Raw genomic sequence first — 17,271 nt, 5'->3', positions numbered from 1 at the left:
ACCGACCGACCGCTCTACTTCATCAATGGTAATGAGCGGCGGCGGCGGCGGCGCAACAAATCTTGCTTTTACAAGGCGGCTGTCAGCAGCCCAGCCAAAGAGCGCTTGGATTAATTAGGTAGGGATGGAAATAAAACGTGGAGGATAAAAAGAAAAGAAGTGTAGCTTTACGAGCTATTCTAGCAACCTTTCGTGTGGTGGTTCTCAAAACAAGGTTCCCGGACCTTCAGAGGTCCACACCAGTCTGCATACTAATTTGCAATAACTTATGTCAAATCCTTTTTTTTTTTTTTAATCCATACCTTTTTGTGAATTGTTCATCCCAAATCATTTTGAAACTCTTTATTGTCAAGGCTCATGTTGTAGGATGAGTTTAAAATGAGCACCTTCACATGTAATACTTACACCAAGCGAGTACATTAATGTCAGCCTATTTTTAACCATTTTATAAAACTATTCGAGTCCCTACAACACAGCGACATCTTCTTCCATCAAACACGGCGGCCCGGGTGGGTCATTATCTACTAAAAATCAACCTCGCGGAGCGACAGCGAGGTCAAAGCGAGACGCGGCGTAAACAAGCAATTTTGATAAGCGGCGTCTAATTGAAAGCGCTTCCGCCGTGATGGACGGCGCAAAGAAAAAGTTGGCAGAAAGAAACGTGTCGTTTTCATTCAATTAAAACGACGACGGCGTCTTTGGAGTCGAGAGAAGCCGAGGGATGAGGTAGAATTCTCCTTTCTTATTGCCACCGCAAACCGGTCCAATTATAACCGCGCTGCAACCGGGGGGGGGGTGGAGGCCATTTTTTGTTTTTGTTTTGCACTAGTCATCGGGATGGAATTCAAAATTTATAACACGTGACTAATGCTTCTAAGACAGATGCTGGAAGCATTGAGCCTTTAACGACTTTGACGGCGAGGGGGTGGAAATTGCTGAAATTCAGGCCGGCCCGACTCTCAATATTTGGATCCCCCTCGCTTTTCCCGCCCGCCGCTCCTCCTTATTGAGAGATCTTCATTTTCCTCACCCGCCTCTGCTGAAAGAGTCGGATGGAGTGAGTCACCGGCAGGACAGAACCCAGCGTGACGCCAAGCTTGCGGCACCGAGGGACTCGGCGGGTACAAATGCGAGGCTATAAATAACGCTGTCCAAGTGTGTCTATCTTTCTTTCCTTGGTGTTAACAACGTTCCCTAATTGAAGAGGCAAAAGCCTGGAGAGAGCGTCATACATCACATGGTTGTATCAAGATCAAGCGCTTTGCTGCACGTTGCAGATCCTCGCACAATTGTGCTAATTGGCAACAAATGTGCCAGTGGAATTTCTGCAACGGAGAACTTGACTTTTTTTTTTCTTCTAAGAGCAGAACAAAACCAAAAAACGGTTCATTTTTTCAAATGTTTTCCCACAGTATTGTGATATTTTGAAAAATATTTTAAAATCCGAGTTACACTGGACAGATGCAAAAGTGTGCAGCTCAAGTTTAGCGCAGCGCAACTATCCGTAACAAGATGCAAGCAACTTTTTCTTTTTTTGCATAGAAATGTCGCACCGCGATGGCTTTTCATCCCCGTAGCTCATAAACTGTTTTTTTTGTTGTTGTTTTTTTTCACGCCGGGGCCATTAAGTCCCATTAAGTACTTGAGCATGGGCACTTTGGGCTGAAGAGGCCAGCGAAAGGGTGCTTCAGCACTTGTTGTGCGGAAGGACGTCGGCGGTATCCCGTGCCAAGAATTCCCCATCTGGTGCGTGAACAAGCGCCGAGTGGTCAATTGTATCTGTCCGACGTTGTCAAAATGACAACAAAAGGATCCATTACAAACAACAAAACTAGCGGCGGGCGGGCGGGCGGGCGGCCAGAGTAATTGCCGCTGGTCCGGTTTTGATGCGGCCGAGCACGTCGCCGCTCCGAAACGACCGGCACCGTCATGAAACATTTATTTTGGACTCGTAAGATGTAACAGCAGGCGAGGAAAGGTGTGCGTCTGATGGCAGGTTTAGCCGTAATCGCCCTCTTTGAGAAATGCTTGTCGTCGGGAGCAACAAATTTGTTTTTCCAGGCAATAGGTCATGCCATGAAAGAGGTTGGCCGAGATTTACTCACATGACCTTGCATCATGTACGGTTTATCGATGAGATTCACTTCGGTGAATAGTTCTTTCTCACAGTCATTGGGAAATTGCAATGTGGGTGTGAGTACTTTTGCAACCTCTGCACGAGTGAAGTTATTCAGGTGCACGTGTTGTGACATTCCGTGCGGCTCCGCGACCAGATGACCTTGGCGTTCCATGCCGAGGAGAATACGGCAGAGTACGTCGACGCGCCAGCCAGCGGGCGCTAATTAGCCAGTCGACGGCAAGGTCACAGTGAAGGAAGAGGTCAAACGCTTTTATTTTGGCGTCTCGTCACACAGACGTCTTTTGTTTGAGGGGGATGAAGAATGACCTTCCCATTCAGGCGGGAGGTGGGATTAAACATGAAACTAAATAAATGAGTGCCGCCTTAATAATAAAAAAGAAAAAAAAAAAGATGAACAAAGAGCTCGTTGGTGGAAGATTAAACTTCTTCCACCGCTCGGGGGCGAGAAGAAAAAAAATACTCAAGTGCTTGGCGCACGAGGAGACTTTTGATCGTATTAGCTGGGAAAAAAAAAAAAGCCCGCACTCGTTGACAGCGTGCAAACATCCTGTGAGACTTTGGTTGGGGGACTAACGCCACCACGATATTGCAGACAGATTGACTTTCATCCTATTTTTGAACCGGCGCAGGTGTGTTTGAAAACAACGTAGCATAGCTCATCTTACCTGAATCCACTTATCGGGGATGGCCATCGCCAGACGGTAATCAAAACCCAGGCCGCCTTCCTCCACTGCCCTGCACAGAGCGGGCATGCCTGACACATCCTGCAGAAAAGTTGCCATTTTTAGTTTGGAGAGACGTAAAGATGCCCGCCAGCAGATTCCAAACAAGCCGAGGCGTGCTCGCTCGCCCGCCCATGCTACAGAGCCAATCTTTCCGTCGACTTTGATCATGGGAAGGGCTAAAGGCCATGAAGTGATAATCCTCCGGTGGTTAACTTTTAGTTTGTCGCTTTTATAAGCTGTCAGTCAAAAGGTACCCTTTCCACTTAATTAGGGTTTTGGAGCGAGCTAGCGAGCGGGCAAAGTTTGACCCTGGATGATTTTCCATTTGCATGCCTTCCTACGGGAACATTGTTTGGGAATGGCAACAAATGAGAAGGTCAAAAAGCGTCTCCGGCGCCGATCCTCCCAGGATCCTTGAGCCGACGAGAGTGACATCTCATTGCCTTTTCGCATTTCTTCCTAATTACTGCAATGAAGACGCCGCGGCCGCTGATGAAGTGGCTTCTCGCTAATAGCCGCCGCGGGGCGCCGCAAAAGACGACGACCTCTACCTCGGCCACGGTGATGCAGTCCGGGTGCAGCTTGTGCAGGATGTGATTGGCCAGCATCAGGTACACCAGAGAGCCCTCATCCACGTGGAGGCCAAAGTACTCGCTGTAGTCGCCCGAGAAGGCCACACCTGAGGAGGAGGAAAACGGAAGCATTTTTCAACAGCTCCACGGCGGCCATTTTCACTTCTCACCGATGCCGTGGTGGTGGTACAGCATGGAAGTGACGCCGTCGAAACGGAAGCCGTCAAACTTGTACTCCTCCATCCACCAGCGCAGGTTGGAGAGCAGGAAGCGCAGCACTTCCCAGCTAGCAACACACACGCACGCACACTCAAGGTCAGACACGGCTGCGGCTTTGAATTATTCACACGTCCTCAACGTGCACTTTGAACACTAGAAATTAATTTCAACCGCTGCGGGACATTCACGTATTGATAACCAAAGCGTCATCGTGTCGCAGGCGAGGCGGTGGCGGGCAGGAGGCCTTTTCATTAGCGTAGAGGGCCGGCCGGACGGACGGACGCTGTCATTTGTCTTTTCTCGGAAATAAGCAGAGGTGGCTTATGTTATGGACTATGTTCAAGTTGGGCTTGTATTAAGTTGCACAGGGGCAACCAAGATGAATTCTGAGAAGACAATCACAACGGGCAAGTACAACCAAAAAATCTGCGCTCGTCTCGTCTAAACACGGCAGTCGGACTAATATTGCGTTTATGGACTATGAACAATGTAAAACAAAAAAAACCACAAGCGGAGCCGCGGGTCAGATTGACACGGCGGCATATCGTGGCTCAAATTGGATTGAGAAACAACAAAATGGTCGGGAATCCACTGAGGCAAATTCATGAAGCGCACATTAGAATTCAGGTCAGTGCTCTTAATGGCGTTTAGGCCAGCGGAGAGAGCCCCGAAGGCCCACCGCAGAGAAAATGTTGCTTTTGGCTCTTTTCTCAAAAGGCCCACTTCCTTTTCAACCGACGTCTCCATGGCAACACGCCAAAGATTTGCTCACGTAATGAGCGCCAAATGAACGACACCCGCGACGCCCATTACAGTGTGAGTGTCTGCAATTTTGCAACGTGGGTTCTCGCATCTAAGCAAAAAACGGTTCTGTGGACCAAAGCCAGAACAGAAATGAAAGCAACGTGCCGACGACGTACGTGTGGCGTTCGTTACGCATCACTTCAACCTGTGAAGGATGAGCAGAGGAAATGAGTGTCTAACGCCTGACCAAAAAAAACAAAACTAGCTTTTGCACACGGCAGCAGAGCGAGTAAGCACTTGAACATTTTAGTGATGTACCGGGGCCATTTCATCATGTCAAAAAGCAGCAGCGGCAGCGCCAACGACCACTCCAATAACATCTCAAACTGCCACATCCATCCCCACAATTAAAGGTTCTTACTTTCAACAAACCTTCCTCTCTAAAACATATCACCCCAGCAGCTTTTAACCGGTCCTGAGCCCTCAGGGATGTCTGACCCGGCCGGGCGCGTGCTATCAGGTGCGACGCAAAATGTTACATCGGGGCCGAGAAGCAGCCCCGACCGGCGTGAGCAGCGGCCGGGCTGGGTGGTCACGCGGCGCCTGTGATAAATAGATTAGGTCCTTCACTCTGCTGCACAGAGCCAACAAAGACACGGCGGGCACGGTGCATCCTCCGGGGACGGAGATAATAAGCAGCCAGAGCTCGGTGGAGGGGAGGGGCGGGGTCCGGGATGAAACCGTCCTGCCACATTAGGAGCCACGGTGCCATTCATCATCAAGCCCAATTACGGGCCGGGTGCTTGGCTCTGCGGTCGGGGATACGCGGCTCCGTGAAGTCATCGCTCAGTCGGCGGCGGCGGCATTAACGCCGGAGCAAATTGCAAACTACACAGTGCTCTTGCTTAAGTGTAACACTGAAACACGGTGAGGGGAGCCCTAATGGAATGAAGCAGCGCTAATGGAGTCAGATTGTTGGCGCTGGAGCAGCCACACATCCCAGGTCCAAACCAATGCAGTCCCCTCATTTGTTTGCGAGCACAATCCACTTACAACTTCCAAAATAAAGGATAGCGGGGTGTCACAATTGACACGGAGCGTCGCCGATGAAATGACCACCAGTGCTGGCTGGACCAATTTGGATTGGTTTCAGGCCAATGCCCATTCTGGTATTTGGCAGAATCCGAGTCTGATTATATATCATGACTGAAATAGGTTTCCCGACAAGCGCTGAGTCACCATTGAAATAACGGAGCGTTTCCTCCAGCTCATCTTCATGCGCAGTTGCCGCCGCTTATCGGGTTTTACTCCCCCCCCCCCCCCCCCGCTCCCCTCCGGCTGAACGAACACGACGGCGACCCGTTTAACGTGATGCGCCCGAGTTTGGACGGAGGGTCAAACTGTCACGACGGCAGATTGAAGTTCTGGCACAAAGCAAATGCACCTGCAATCATAATAAGCATAATCAATCATAAGTATAACATGAGTATCAATTTTGTTGTATTCCAATTAAAAGTGGGAGGTGGACACGAGGTTTAAGAAAGTAGCAACTGGAAGTGACTTTTGCTAATCCAACTTTGGAGTTGTTGAGTCTTTCATTGATCTACCAAATCAAGCAGAGTTCATCACATTTACAATTGCTTTCTTTAATCGCAGCCGAGGACAAATTTGGTCTTTGCGCTGGCCCTCTGCACGGATGATTATCAGATCTTTGTGGCTGAGAAAAACACAAATAGAGATGCCATCATTATCCCTTTGTGCTCACACAGTGTGCGCTGTTTTCAAAGGCCGCTCTGGCGCTGGCTTCTTTTTCCTCCTATCTTAAGAATCCACAGGCACGTTGAAGCGGAACACAAGCCAACCATGCCGGAGAGGTGGTCGGATTACGACTTCCTCAGAAGTCCCTCTCATCAGGCGCGCGCGCGCGGCGCCATCCTGCGAGGTTTGCCGTTCCCGGCCTGCCAAACGCGCAGCGCCTTGATTTACTTGGCTGCTGCCTCAAGGTGACTTTGGCATCTTTTAAAAGGTAATAGAAATTAGGCTGACATGTTGTGAGCCTGGAATTTGGGGAAAGGGATTTATATCTGCTGAGAAAACAAAATATCCTTCCGTGTGTTCAAGGGCAGTCGAGCCGGACACAAATGCTGCGGAAAATTGAAATGAATAATTTATCCGCTTCAATATTTTAGAAATCAAAAGTACAAGATGTTTTGGGGCAAGGAAAAAAAGAAGCCCACAAGGTGAACATTTTGTTAACATTCCGAGTAGAGGTCGCTCAAAGTATCAACCAGGTGATACCGAAGACGGACGGCGCGATGACCGATGGCAACGTCGCTCCATCCACGTCAGGTTTGAGGCTACGCGTCGGCCCCAAAAGATGTCGCGGACAAGCCAGCGGGTTGTGAAGCTTCTCTGGGCTTTCACAAATGACTCCCCGCCTTGCAGCCATGTGTGCAATCTAGCATTGCCACCACGCCTGATGCTAAGTAAGATCGTTCGTGTGAAGGAAAAAACCTATATGTTGGTATTGATACCTGGAGTAGTTGAAGAGGCGGCTGTCCCAGAGGCTGTGCTCCCCGCGTGGGGGCGAGTGGAAGAAACACGAGTCGGAGCCGTCAAACTTGTTGAGGCCGTCCTCCGTGTTTTTGGACGCGTGGCTGTGGACCACGTCCAGCAGCACCACGATGCCCATGGAGTGCGCCACGTCGATCAGCCGCTTCAGCTCGTCGGGATTGCCGTAGCGGCTGAGGAGAAGAAGAAGAAGAGCTCAGACTTATTGATGAAGCTTCCAAATGCTACTTTCAAAACGCTTGCACGAAGACAAGCTATTTGTTGCGTAAGTAGGCCTAAAAGTATCCTTGAGCAAAGTCGTGCAATTTTGCCCGGTCCGTCCTCGCCCGCCGCTATCGTTCCATCGGCCTCCTTGTGAAGCAGCACGCATAGCACGCATAGCATAGCGGCGATATTAGCCGCTTCCCGCCATTCAAGCGTTCCGCTTTTAAATGACACTGAGAGATCAATCATGGGTGAAATTACACTATATACCTTACACTCGGGGCTTTAGGCGAGGGAAGGGGCGGTGAAGGTGGAAAGGGAAGGGGATGGGAAGGGGGCCTGCCGGGCGAGCGAGCGAGCGAGCGAGGGGACAGAAGATAAACACTCAGACTAGTCGCGCTTTATCAGAGAGCGGTGCTCTCTGGATTAACCGGAAATGTGTTTACAGAGAGATTACTGCCGGGGTCAGGCGGCCTCACCTTGATCGGACGCCAGGCAGGAAATTGCTCGACGCTTTGTCTCGGCGTCGCCAAACGATACGACTCGACAAATATTTGTAAAATTGCGTGAAGACATCGGGATAATCCCTTTGCGGGTCATTAGCGACTGATGAGGCGTTGCTGGGCCATCTTGATTTTTATTTGGTAATTGAACGTCCGCAGTAGTGACATCAAAGGCAATTACAATGTTTTCCAAATCCAACCCGAGCCTTTTTTGGAGGATATAAATCAGATACGTATACAAAGCCATCCATTTTTTTTTGCGCTCATAAGAAAGATGAACAGAATCCCCCAAATCCTGGACAAAACAGATCAGATTTGTACCTGGAAGCTGCAAAGAAGCTGGTGACCTGATAGCCAAAGCTAGCGTAGTAGGCGTGCTCCATGATGGCCATCATTTGAATGCAGTTGTAACCTGGAAAGAGGCATAGAAAAGTTTTCAGCGCAATTCGGCGAGCACAGCTCCAGCTGGCATCTGCTCGCTCGCTCGCTCGCTCGCGTCGCCTCATTTCCTGCCATCACCGCAGGCCTTGTCGCGGTCTCTCTGGGAGATATGCGGGATGTCGACCGAGCGCACGGGAAGCACGCCCGACGACAATATTGCCCGCAGCGCAAGGCTATTTTGGCTCAATTCCCGTAGAACGCAAACGTTTGTCTGCTTCAATATTGTAGTGTTGATTTGTAAATCATACCGGCCAACATAAAAGGTTAAAACATTTGTCGCAGGTATCGCCGTCAGCAGGCAGGGTGAGCTCCCAAATTCGATTTGAATATTTGAGCGCGACAAATGAACGCGTTTTGTAGTATGACCCAGTTTCATTCCACCTGCCAGCGACAATAAGCAGACGGCCAAGAGGGGCCAACAGTGGCTTTTGAGTTCAGACGTCACCGCGGGCGACGTTAGACATTAGACATTAGAAGGCTGCCGCGGTTGAAAATGTTGCCTCTGTTTATTCCATTTCGCTTCTTGTAAGGCGACACAAAGTCGATTTTTTTCTTTCTTTCAATAATACAGCCTACAGAGACACTGCTCTAAATGAATAAATGAAGGTGCAGAGGCGTTAATAAGCAGCCATCACGTCTTCTTACCAAGGTCCTTTATATGAGGCAGCACGTTGACGGTGAAGTTGTTGTACGACGCGATGGTTCTCTCGGGCGACGCGATGCCCACGTGGGCCTCGTAGATCCTCAGGTGCGTGGGCTTCAGGGGCCGCGGGTGGATGTGCTGGAGAGGAGAGAGAAAGCGGAGCAAAAACATCCTCACCCGAGCTGTGAAAAAAAACAAAAACGTTTCCGCCAAAGGCCGCTGCGGTGTGAATCACGCTTTCTGCGTTACGCAACACATTTGTTTGGCGCCAACCGCTCCAACGTTCCATTGGCTGACAAAACAGAAAGTGAAGCTGCAAAGAGTGAGGAGCCACGTTTTGATGAGCAAACTCCTTAAGCGGTGATCCCGAGATGGCGCCCCAAGAAGAGTCACTTACAATGTAGGGATGCGGGGGGTCCCAGTGAACCCACTCATAGATGACCCCATTCTCCGGCTTGGTCACATATTTGGCCCAGGGCGAGATCCGGTAGAGGCGCTCACCGGCCTTGGTGTGAACCACCACCTGGTTCAAGAAGATAACCAAAAGATGAGGAGAAGCGACACAACATGGATCACGCCACGGTTGTCGTGTCGCTCTATCAGTGCGTCAACATCAGGAAAGGGCTGCTCGCTATTGATTAGAAGATCGGTCGCGGGCAATCGTTGTGGTGTTGCGACGGGATGCCCGACGGGATTTTTGAACAACCGAGCAATTTAACCAGACCTCCTCTGTTGTTTGTTGCGGAACTCAGCTGAAGCCCAGTCAATTGGATTCCCCCTCTAGTCAATTTTGCAATGTCACGCACAGTATGCGCTCTGTCCCCCGCACATGGCGGCTAATTCTGCCCATTCCCGTGCACTCCTGACCCGCGCCACCTGCCCGGGAACGCCCCGGGCTCCTTTTCGTTACAGCCGGCCTCCCGGGGGTCCGAGTTCCCTCGACTGACGTTCTTCAAAACGGAAAAATAAACACACCGAGGTGGTCCTTCGCACAAATTGGCCAGCATCGGGAAACGCGGGGAAAAAAAAAATCCACGGGAAAAACAAGCCAGGCAGTCGGCGACACGCGAGGAGTGAAGTGTTTGATTACTTCAAAAATTCTTCCCTGCCGGGCGTCATCAAGAGCAAGCGCTGAGCCCACGTTTGTTTGCCGAGACAAATTGGACCTCAGAACAAAGGGGACGGACGGAGGGCTCTACATTAGAGGGACCGCTGCTCGGGGAATTTATTTCAACGCGCGAGCTGGCGGCGATGCGGCCCTTGATGGGCAGCGGGGGGCGGGCGGGCACGTGCCAGCGCTTCCATCTGCTTCTTATCATCCCAAGACGCTGACAATGGGAGTCGGGCGGCCTGTCCGGCGTGGGCGGCGATGACGGCAGTACCGTGACACCGTCCATCCCGTGGCTTGCGTGTCCAAATCAGAACCTGCCATTCAACTGCGTGTTCCACATGTGCTACAAAGTAGCTAGCGAGCTAGCATGTGCTATAAAGTAGCCAGCAAGTCAACGCCTTTGTCGTCCTTGGACTGAATACAAAGCTACAAAACGACTCGGAGGTGTGTGCTTTGCATTTAACCTTGATGAATTTTTTACAGGCGCTCCAAAACAATCATCTGCAGCCGCAGCGGGCCGCCTTGTGCGCCGAACAAACAGACGTCCCGCGGGATTGGAAATGAAAACAAGGCTCGGCGGCGCACATCGCACAGGCGGCGGCGTAATCTGGCTTCCGCTCGGCACTCGCACCGCCACGGCAACCTTTCGCGGCCGGCTTACGAGACGTGGGCGCGGCGTCGACACGGCACCCGCTGAGGGCGCCAAAGCCGGCGTGAAGATGCGCTGTTGCCTACCTTGAGCTTGCTGTTGTGATCCACAGCGGGAGAGCCGTCATGCTTGGGCGGGAGAATCAGCTCCCACTTGCCGTAATCTCTTTTGGTGTACGGGTGGGAGAATTTGTCCCAGCCATCTAGGAGGAGAAACAAAAACACAAGCATGACGGAAACACGAGGAAGCTTGTCGCATCCCAAACGGAGCTGACCTGGACATGATACATTGGAGTAAACCTTCGGATCAATCTTTCTCTCTCTCTCTCTCTCTCTCTCTCTATCTATATATCTATCAGGCGTTGGATGGGAAACCTTAGTTGTCCTTCCAAGACATTTTGGATGATGGCATACAACAGAACGAGGCACTTTCTGCTCCTCACCTAATGAATTGGTGGTGGCACATTTCATGAGCAGATGCCCAAAAATTTGTGTGATCACAAATATCGCAGTAAATCCCGAGACAGCCTAGTTTCGTTCGGTTGACAATGCAAAAAAAAGTTCAAAAGTGTCAAGCACGGGGATTTATTTTGACAGTAGTCGCCGAATGTTGGGTTGTAAAAGCCCGCTGTGGGGAATTTCACTATTTTTGATTGCTAATGAAATAATTAAAAGTCACTCTGCGCTTTTTTTTTTTTTTGCCTTGTGCCGGCCTTGCTCGGTTTTCCTCGGCGGTGAATCAAAGAAGCTGCTGAGAGCACATTACCGGCAGCTGAAGGCAGCCTTTTAGAACGCTCGCTATTTATCACGCCGATCCATCCGGCCCGCGACTCTAATCCATATCTGCTTACCCTTGATGAACGGACAACAATGGCCGGATGGGAAGTGAAAGGCAGAAGTGACGTGACACACTCCAATTCATGTGCGATTTATAGCCCCCAGCGAGCGAGCGAGCGAGCGAGCGGCGGCACCGCTGCCGTATATGCGTGGCTGTTGCCGCTAGTTAAATCAGAGAAGGCGACGGCATCGTGTCACAATGTAATCACTCTCGCACAAGGAAATGTCGCGACGGCGCTTCCGTAGATTTCCCTTTGATGAAAAATGGCCACGGAATGCGGAAAAATGTGCAAGCGCGATAAAACGAGCAGGGAGCCGTGTCCGTGTTCACTGGCCGAGATTTGAATGATTGTAATTGGCGCCAAGGGCCAAGTGCATCTGCCTCGCACTTGACAAGTTCTGGGTTCGATTCCTAGCAACAGGTACAAAAGAAAAAAGTTACACATTTTTAAAACATGATTTGATTTGATTGATAGTCGTTTGAATGTACTGAATATCTCAGAACATAAAGGAAGTGTATTCTTTTCTAATTTTGGCAACAGCCTTCCAAATAAATCCCTTTTGGAATCGTTGTGCAAGCATTTTGAGTGATTTCATTTTGAGCTTGTACGATGATGAAATCTAACGAGGGAAATTGAACAGGCTGTCTGCTGTTTTGGGTCGAAGCAGCCAATTTCAGGGCTGGTCTTTTCACAAACTCCTACGATGGGGATTTGCCCCAATCAGAAGCAGGCATCCTAGATTAAAAGTTTCTTTTTTATTTTTTTGCCTACACCATCTCACGTGGGCTGAGCCTACGTAGCATCAAAGTCATTTTGTTTCATGCACAGGTAGGAAGCAGTTAAGCCTATGCTGGGAGTTTTGGGGTTTTTTTCTTCCCCAATGTGTCAAACGAGAGTCATGCGTCACGACCGGTACGCGCAATAAAGCCGAGCGCTCCGATTGCTTTGATAGAGAGGCGGCGAGAGAAAAAGAAAAAAGAAAAGCTGAGCGCTATGAAAACTGCTGAAAAGGGCTTTCTTTGGGTGCGAGGTGCGTTGTTGATCTACGGAAGAGAGGCAGGCAGTCTGGTGCAACGTCGCTAATGATGATGAAAATAAATGATCTCGACTGACACGGAGACCATTAACTTGATCTGACTTTCAAAAGTTGGCACGGCGGGTGAAAAGAAGGTCTGGGCGCAAACACGCAGCTAGATGATGATGAAATAAGCGGCTCGTAAAAAATTCAAGACAGACTCCCTCCTGCCATCTAAAGAAGACAAGCCCGCTCGCTGTTCAGTATTCAAAGCCATCCCGCGTGATCAATATTTTCCACATTTCCGACTCCCGGGTCGGCCGATCAAAAGGCCCGATAGCCTCGTTGCACCTCCGGCCGCTCCTTATCTTAGTCTCGGCTTCCCTTTTGTGTTCGTCGAGGCAGCGTTGCTGAATGGCTTACTAAACGCTCAGCCGAGATGCAACCTTTGAGCGTGCAATGAAATCGCTTCAAGACTTAGTCATATTTTTGGTCTAGTAGTGAGCAGAGGACAAGGCTAGCTGATGGAAGAGCGGTGCCCCCCCCCAAGCCCACCCTCCTCCCTCCCTCCCTCCCTGGAGTCCACTTACTGAAATCACCGGTGAGGAAGAGGGCCTCTGCAGCCGGAGCCCACTCCTTAAAGAAGAGGCTGTTGTTGGGCCGGCGCTGCGCACCGAAGCTCCAGTAGCTTCGTGTGAACTGGTCAAAGCCGCCCTCCGCCTCTTCCAGCTGGAAAAGCTGCTTTTGGAACAACTCATATCTGAAAAAACAACAAGCAGATGAAAACTCAAAATGGCCTTCAAAAATAAGGTGAAATAATTCAATTCAATTCAGTTAAATAAGGAATGGAAATGGATGTTTTTTCTTCCCAACCACAAACCCACCCGGAATTCATTGATTATTGAAATGATTATTCGTTGCAGCTTGGTTATTATTACCATGCAGATCTCGTTTGTGGAAAGACTCCTGTGGAAATGTGGGCGGGTTCAGGACTTCAGAACCTTCCCAAATGCGTGAGGATTAGCACAGATACACGGCAAAATTGTGTGAGCTATCATTTTTTCCATCAGGAGTTTCCATACAGCAAAGCGCTTTGAAGCAACTTGGCCTAATACTATCCTGGAGCTCCGTCTTTTCACCTTTCTGGAAGGATACGCCGACTATACTTTGTAATTTATCTCACTTAGCTTCCTTCTACAGCCAGCCAGTGTCCATAAAACCCCCACCCCGCCCGCCCGCCCGCCGGCCCGCCCGCCTCCCCGCAACCCCCGGCCGGGACAGAAAGCTTCTTTCAGCCAGCCGAGTTAAGTGCACTCGCTTCCCCGTAGCGTCGACGCTGAGCTTTCCGATGCCCTTGGGCGACGGAATGATGGCTTGACGGACAATAGCCGTCATTTCTCAGCAGTTGCTCGCGGAACGAGAGGGGGAAAAAAAAAAAAGAACTTTTTAAAGTCCAACCGTGATAGTAAAAGAGCTAAAGGAGGCGATTCACACCAAGGCTTAACAGACTGGAACAGTCAGAATGGAAAAAAAGTCATCGGTGTCAAGGAAGTAGGCCCAGGTGATGCATCTTGACTGCGAGACAAGCTTTGTATGTCAACAAGTTTAGCCTGGCTTGTTTGTAGGGGTCAACTCGGGACACTTTTTAAAAGGTTATGCTTGAAGATATTCTTTTCACATGCAGACAGGAAGACAGTCGGAATCTTTAGATGTGTCGTGTTAAGCGCGCGACCGTCCAAGCACCACCGGGCGCTGGCCTGCTAATGTCGCTTTACGGCGCTTTAAGTGCGTTAATGAGGCTAAATGGAGAGCTGGACACGAGCAGAGAGCTTGACTGATGGAAACCAAGATTCAGCCGCAGCTAATGATGTTCAATCGGAACTTCAAGTCACTGCATCAATGTCAGTCTCGCTCTGAATAACCGGCCGGCATGGTTTGGCTTCAAACGGGGTGGCGCATTGGAGATATCCCGCTTGCCTTTTGGTCGGCTCCCATTCGGAGCGCTTGACGGCGCCGCGAGCTGCAAGATTTCCTGCCGTCTTGCGCAAGCAGACGGGTAAATAATGAAGTGTGTCAACAGAGCAAGGCCCGGCGGGGCAGTAACCTGCGCGCGGCATCGATGCCGCTGCTTCTCGCAATCATCAACGTGGCTGCTGGCGCTCAGACCGACTAACTCCCCGGCGGGAGGCGGGCTGGCGCCAGCCGGCTGGGGGCAAAGTTCAACAGACACGCCGCTGAGATCTGAAGGGTCCGCCAGCGCGGTCAAAGGTCTTTTTCTGATAAACCGACTCGATTGTCGGTGCGCCGCCGCCGGGTGAGGAGACTCGGCGTGATGCCACAGCTTGAGAAAGTAAGTTGAAACGCTGATTAGACTGGCAGCCGCACCATGCCGGCCGGCAGCTACTCCAGAGCCTGCACTGGGCAGTGCCTCATCATGTCAAATCGCAAATGAACGTTTGCACACAACCGCAGCCAGCGGTGGGGCTGCTACGTGACTCCCACCACTAACACGATGCAATTGAAAAAATATATCTATCTATACGATCATGAAAAAGTATCAAAAATCTGTTTGCTAAACAAGTTGTCATTTTTCAAACAAAAGGAAAAATGTAAATCTGCCACCACTAAAGACTATTCAACTTTTGACTCATGCTGAGATATCAAATATTGCTCTGACTGCAAACTGATGAACAACTATCAATCCAACGCATCACAGTAGGGCACAATTACTCGAGCTCCAGCAGCAGGGGCTCGCTCGCTCGCGTTTGAGGCCCACGTCTCGGGCTCGCTGAAGCCTGGCAATCCCAAGCTGGGCATGTGATGGAACTGACACTTGTCTTCTCGACGAAAAGTTGGAGCCTGCCACGCCAGCTGGAAATACAAAGCGGGCGGTCCCGAACCTGCCATATTACAAAGCAAACCCTCACAAAAATAATAACAATGTGACCTCTGAGTGGAGTTCGGAGATCCTGTTCCATACAAGCAATTGGTTATTAACTTTGTGTTTTTAATTAAACGCCCAGCAGGTAGGGGCGTCTGTATATGAGCAAAATGTCATAGGTATATTTAGTTTAAAAAGCTTTGTAAACAATAGCCAGGGTTTGTCCATGTGGCAGAAAACAAGTAAGTGGAATAGAAAACAATGGCAAACGTGTGGTGTTTGAAAAGGTTGCGTATTATTATGTGTAAGGTAACTTCTTAGAGCACTTGGCCTACATTATACCAATACGATGGAATAAGAGTAAATAAATATAAAGTCATTGGTTGTTACCTGGTCCCTGAGCAATTGTGATGTCATTTTCAGCTGTTTGGAGTTGAGCAAAATCATTGAGTGTCATAGCCGTTCACTTGTATTTATATACAGCACTTTGTTCAGATGTGGTTGTGCTTTGGTGAGCTCTATAAATAAATGTGCCTCACCTCCAAAGAATTTCTATTCAATCTGCCCGTCAACGAGAGTGAATAAGGTGGTGGTGGTGGTGGTGAATAAGGAAAATGGCCGCTATTCATGGACGCGTTGCTGACGTCACCGGTTAGCCGCGATAAGGTCGCGCATGCTCAGAACTGCCGACTGTCAAAAGCGCACGAACGAGTCATTTGATTGTGTTCTGCTCTGGTCACGCACGGCGTGGACTCAGAACCACAGCTTCAAAATGTCGACAAATAGGAGCCGCAATATCATTTAAAGGTCACGCGAAAATTCAGGGGAACCTTAAGGTGTTGCAAACTTCTCTTTTTTGTTGTGTGCTTCCTCTTTAGGGGTCCAAAGGTACAAATGTTAGCGCAAAGCATTGACCTCAGCGCGTGACATTCAGCGCTATTTGTCTTTTCATTCCTTTTTGCACCAAAGCGGCATTCGGGAAGCCTTTACCTCCGCTTGAAGTCCTTCGCGTAGGGTTTAAGGTACGGGTCCATTTGAAGGAGAGTGTCAAACTCAGGAATGGTAACATTATCCCCCTGTTCCGCCATGGTTTCGAGCCCGAGACGGAAGCAATCGACTATCGAGCCACCCGGGTCTTTCTCTGCCTCACTGTGTGCGAACAAAGAGCAGGAATGTCCATTGAGGATACGCGCGGGGGCTTTTCTGTGGGGCTGGCTGGGACTGTGGACCAAGCCCGTCCCCCTATGACAGCACGCGGCTGTGTTTACCACCGGACGGGAAGAGCCGAATCGAATCGAACATTGCCGATTGCGACTGTGACGCCTGTCAAGTTGACAGCCACTTGCTACGTCACACACGAAGGCGGAGATCTTAGAAACGTCAATATTTATAAGCGTATGTAAATACTATTATTTTCAGTTGCAATGTCAAGAAAGGAGAACCATGAATCGATTACTTTCATTTTGATGTGGTGGTGAATTGCTTCAGGCATTGAATTGTTGAATCATACCTCCTTGCTGTTCTCTCCATGTTTTTTCTAGTCATTAAAAAGTTCATGCAATTCAAATGTGACATGTTGTCTATTTCAGGATTCTTTTTTCAAGCAAGTGTTTATATTCACATTTTACTTTTGCAAACTGCGATAAATAGTCAAAACAGATGGCACTAAAAACTCGGATTAGGGTTTCAAAGTTTTAATCTACTTGGGTCAGGGTTTTCAAGTACTATGAGCATCCTCCTGAGGGAGGGCATTTACAGCAAAAGTTTTTGGAGCATGTCCGTTGCTATGATTGCAAATGAAAGTAGATGAAATCTTTGCGAAATGAAAGAATAGCGCTGCTCTTGAAAGTGTCGCCCTTGTCACCGAATGACAGTCGTTGTTGTTCTTTTTTTTTTTTTTACCTCTGCGGGCAAAGCACAAAGCGAATGTCATCGGAAGGAACCATCTGTTAGGAGTACAAAACACACACGTAACGTCTGCCCCTGAAGGTTATGTCAATAGATGTCACCTGTGT

At 49.6% G+C, this 17,271-nt stretch overlaps 1 protein-coding gene across 1 annotated transcript in view; it reads right to left on the bottom strand.

Moving 5' to 3' along the window:
- The window catches only part of LOC148395811 (1,4-alpha-glucan-branching enzyme-like), a 28,231-nt gene extending 11,693 nt beyond the window's left edge, over positions 1-16,538 (bottom strand). Inside the window, exons 1-10 of the mRNA XM_088381523.1 lie at positions 16,247-16,538; positions 12,966-13,135; positions 10,609-10,724; positions 9,160-9,285; positions 8,765-8,900; positions 8,000-8,090; positions 6,935-7,144; positions 3,608-3,723; positions 3,417-3,544; positions 2,806-2,904 (exon numbers count right to left, since the gene is read on the bottom strand). Coding sequence (XP_088237649.1) covers positions 2,806-2,904; positions 3,417-3,544; positions 3,608-3,723; positions 6,935-7,144; positions 8,000-8,090; positions 8,765-8,900; positions 9,160-9,285; positions 10,609-10,724; positions 12,966-13,135; positions 16,247-16,344 — 1,290 coding nt within the window. The 5' untranslated portion in view covers positions 16,345-16,538. The remainder of the gene's footprint in view (positions 1-2,805; positions 2,905-3,416; positions 3,545-3,607; positions 3,724-6,934; positions 7,145-7,999; positions 8,091-8,764; positions 8,901-9,159; positions 9,286-10,608; positions 10,725-12,965; positions 13,136-16,246) is intronic.
- Positions 16,539-17,271: the final 733 nt, after the last annotated feature.

This window comes from Syngnathus floridae, chromosome 7 (assembly GCF_059516105.1).
Source record: "Syngnathus floridae isolate MCC-2025c chromosome 7, RoL_Sflo_1.0, whole genome shotgun sequence".
NCBI lineage: Eukaryota > Metazoa > Chordata > Actinopteri > Syngnathiformes > Syngnathidae > Syngnathus > Syngnathus floridae.
The sequence above is the reverse complement of the archived record's forward strand: the minus strand, read 5'-3'. Positions and strand labels throughout refer to the sequence as shown.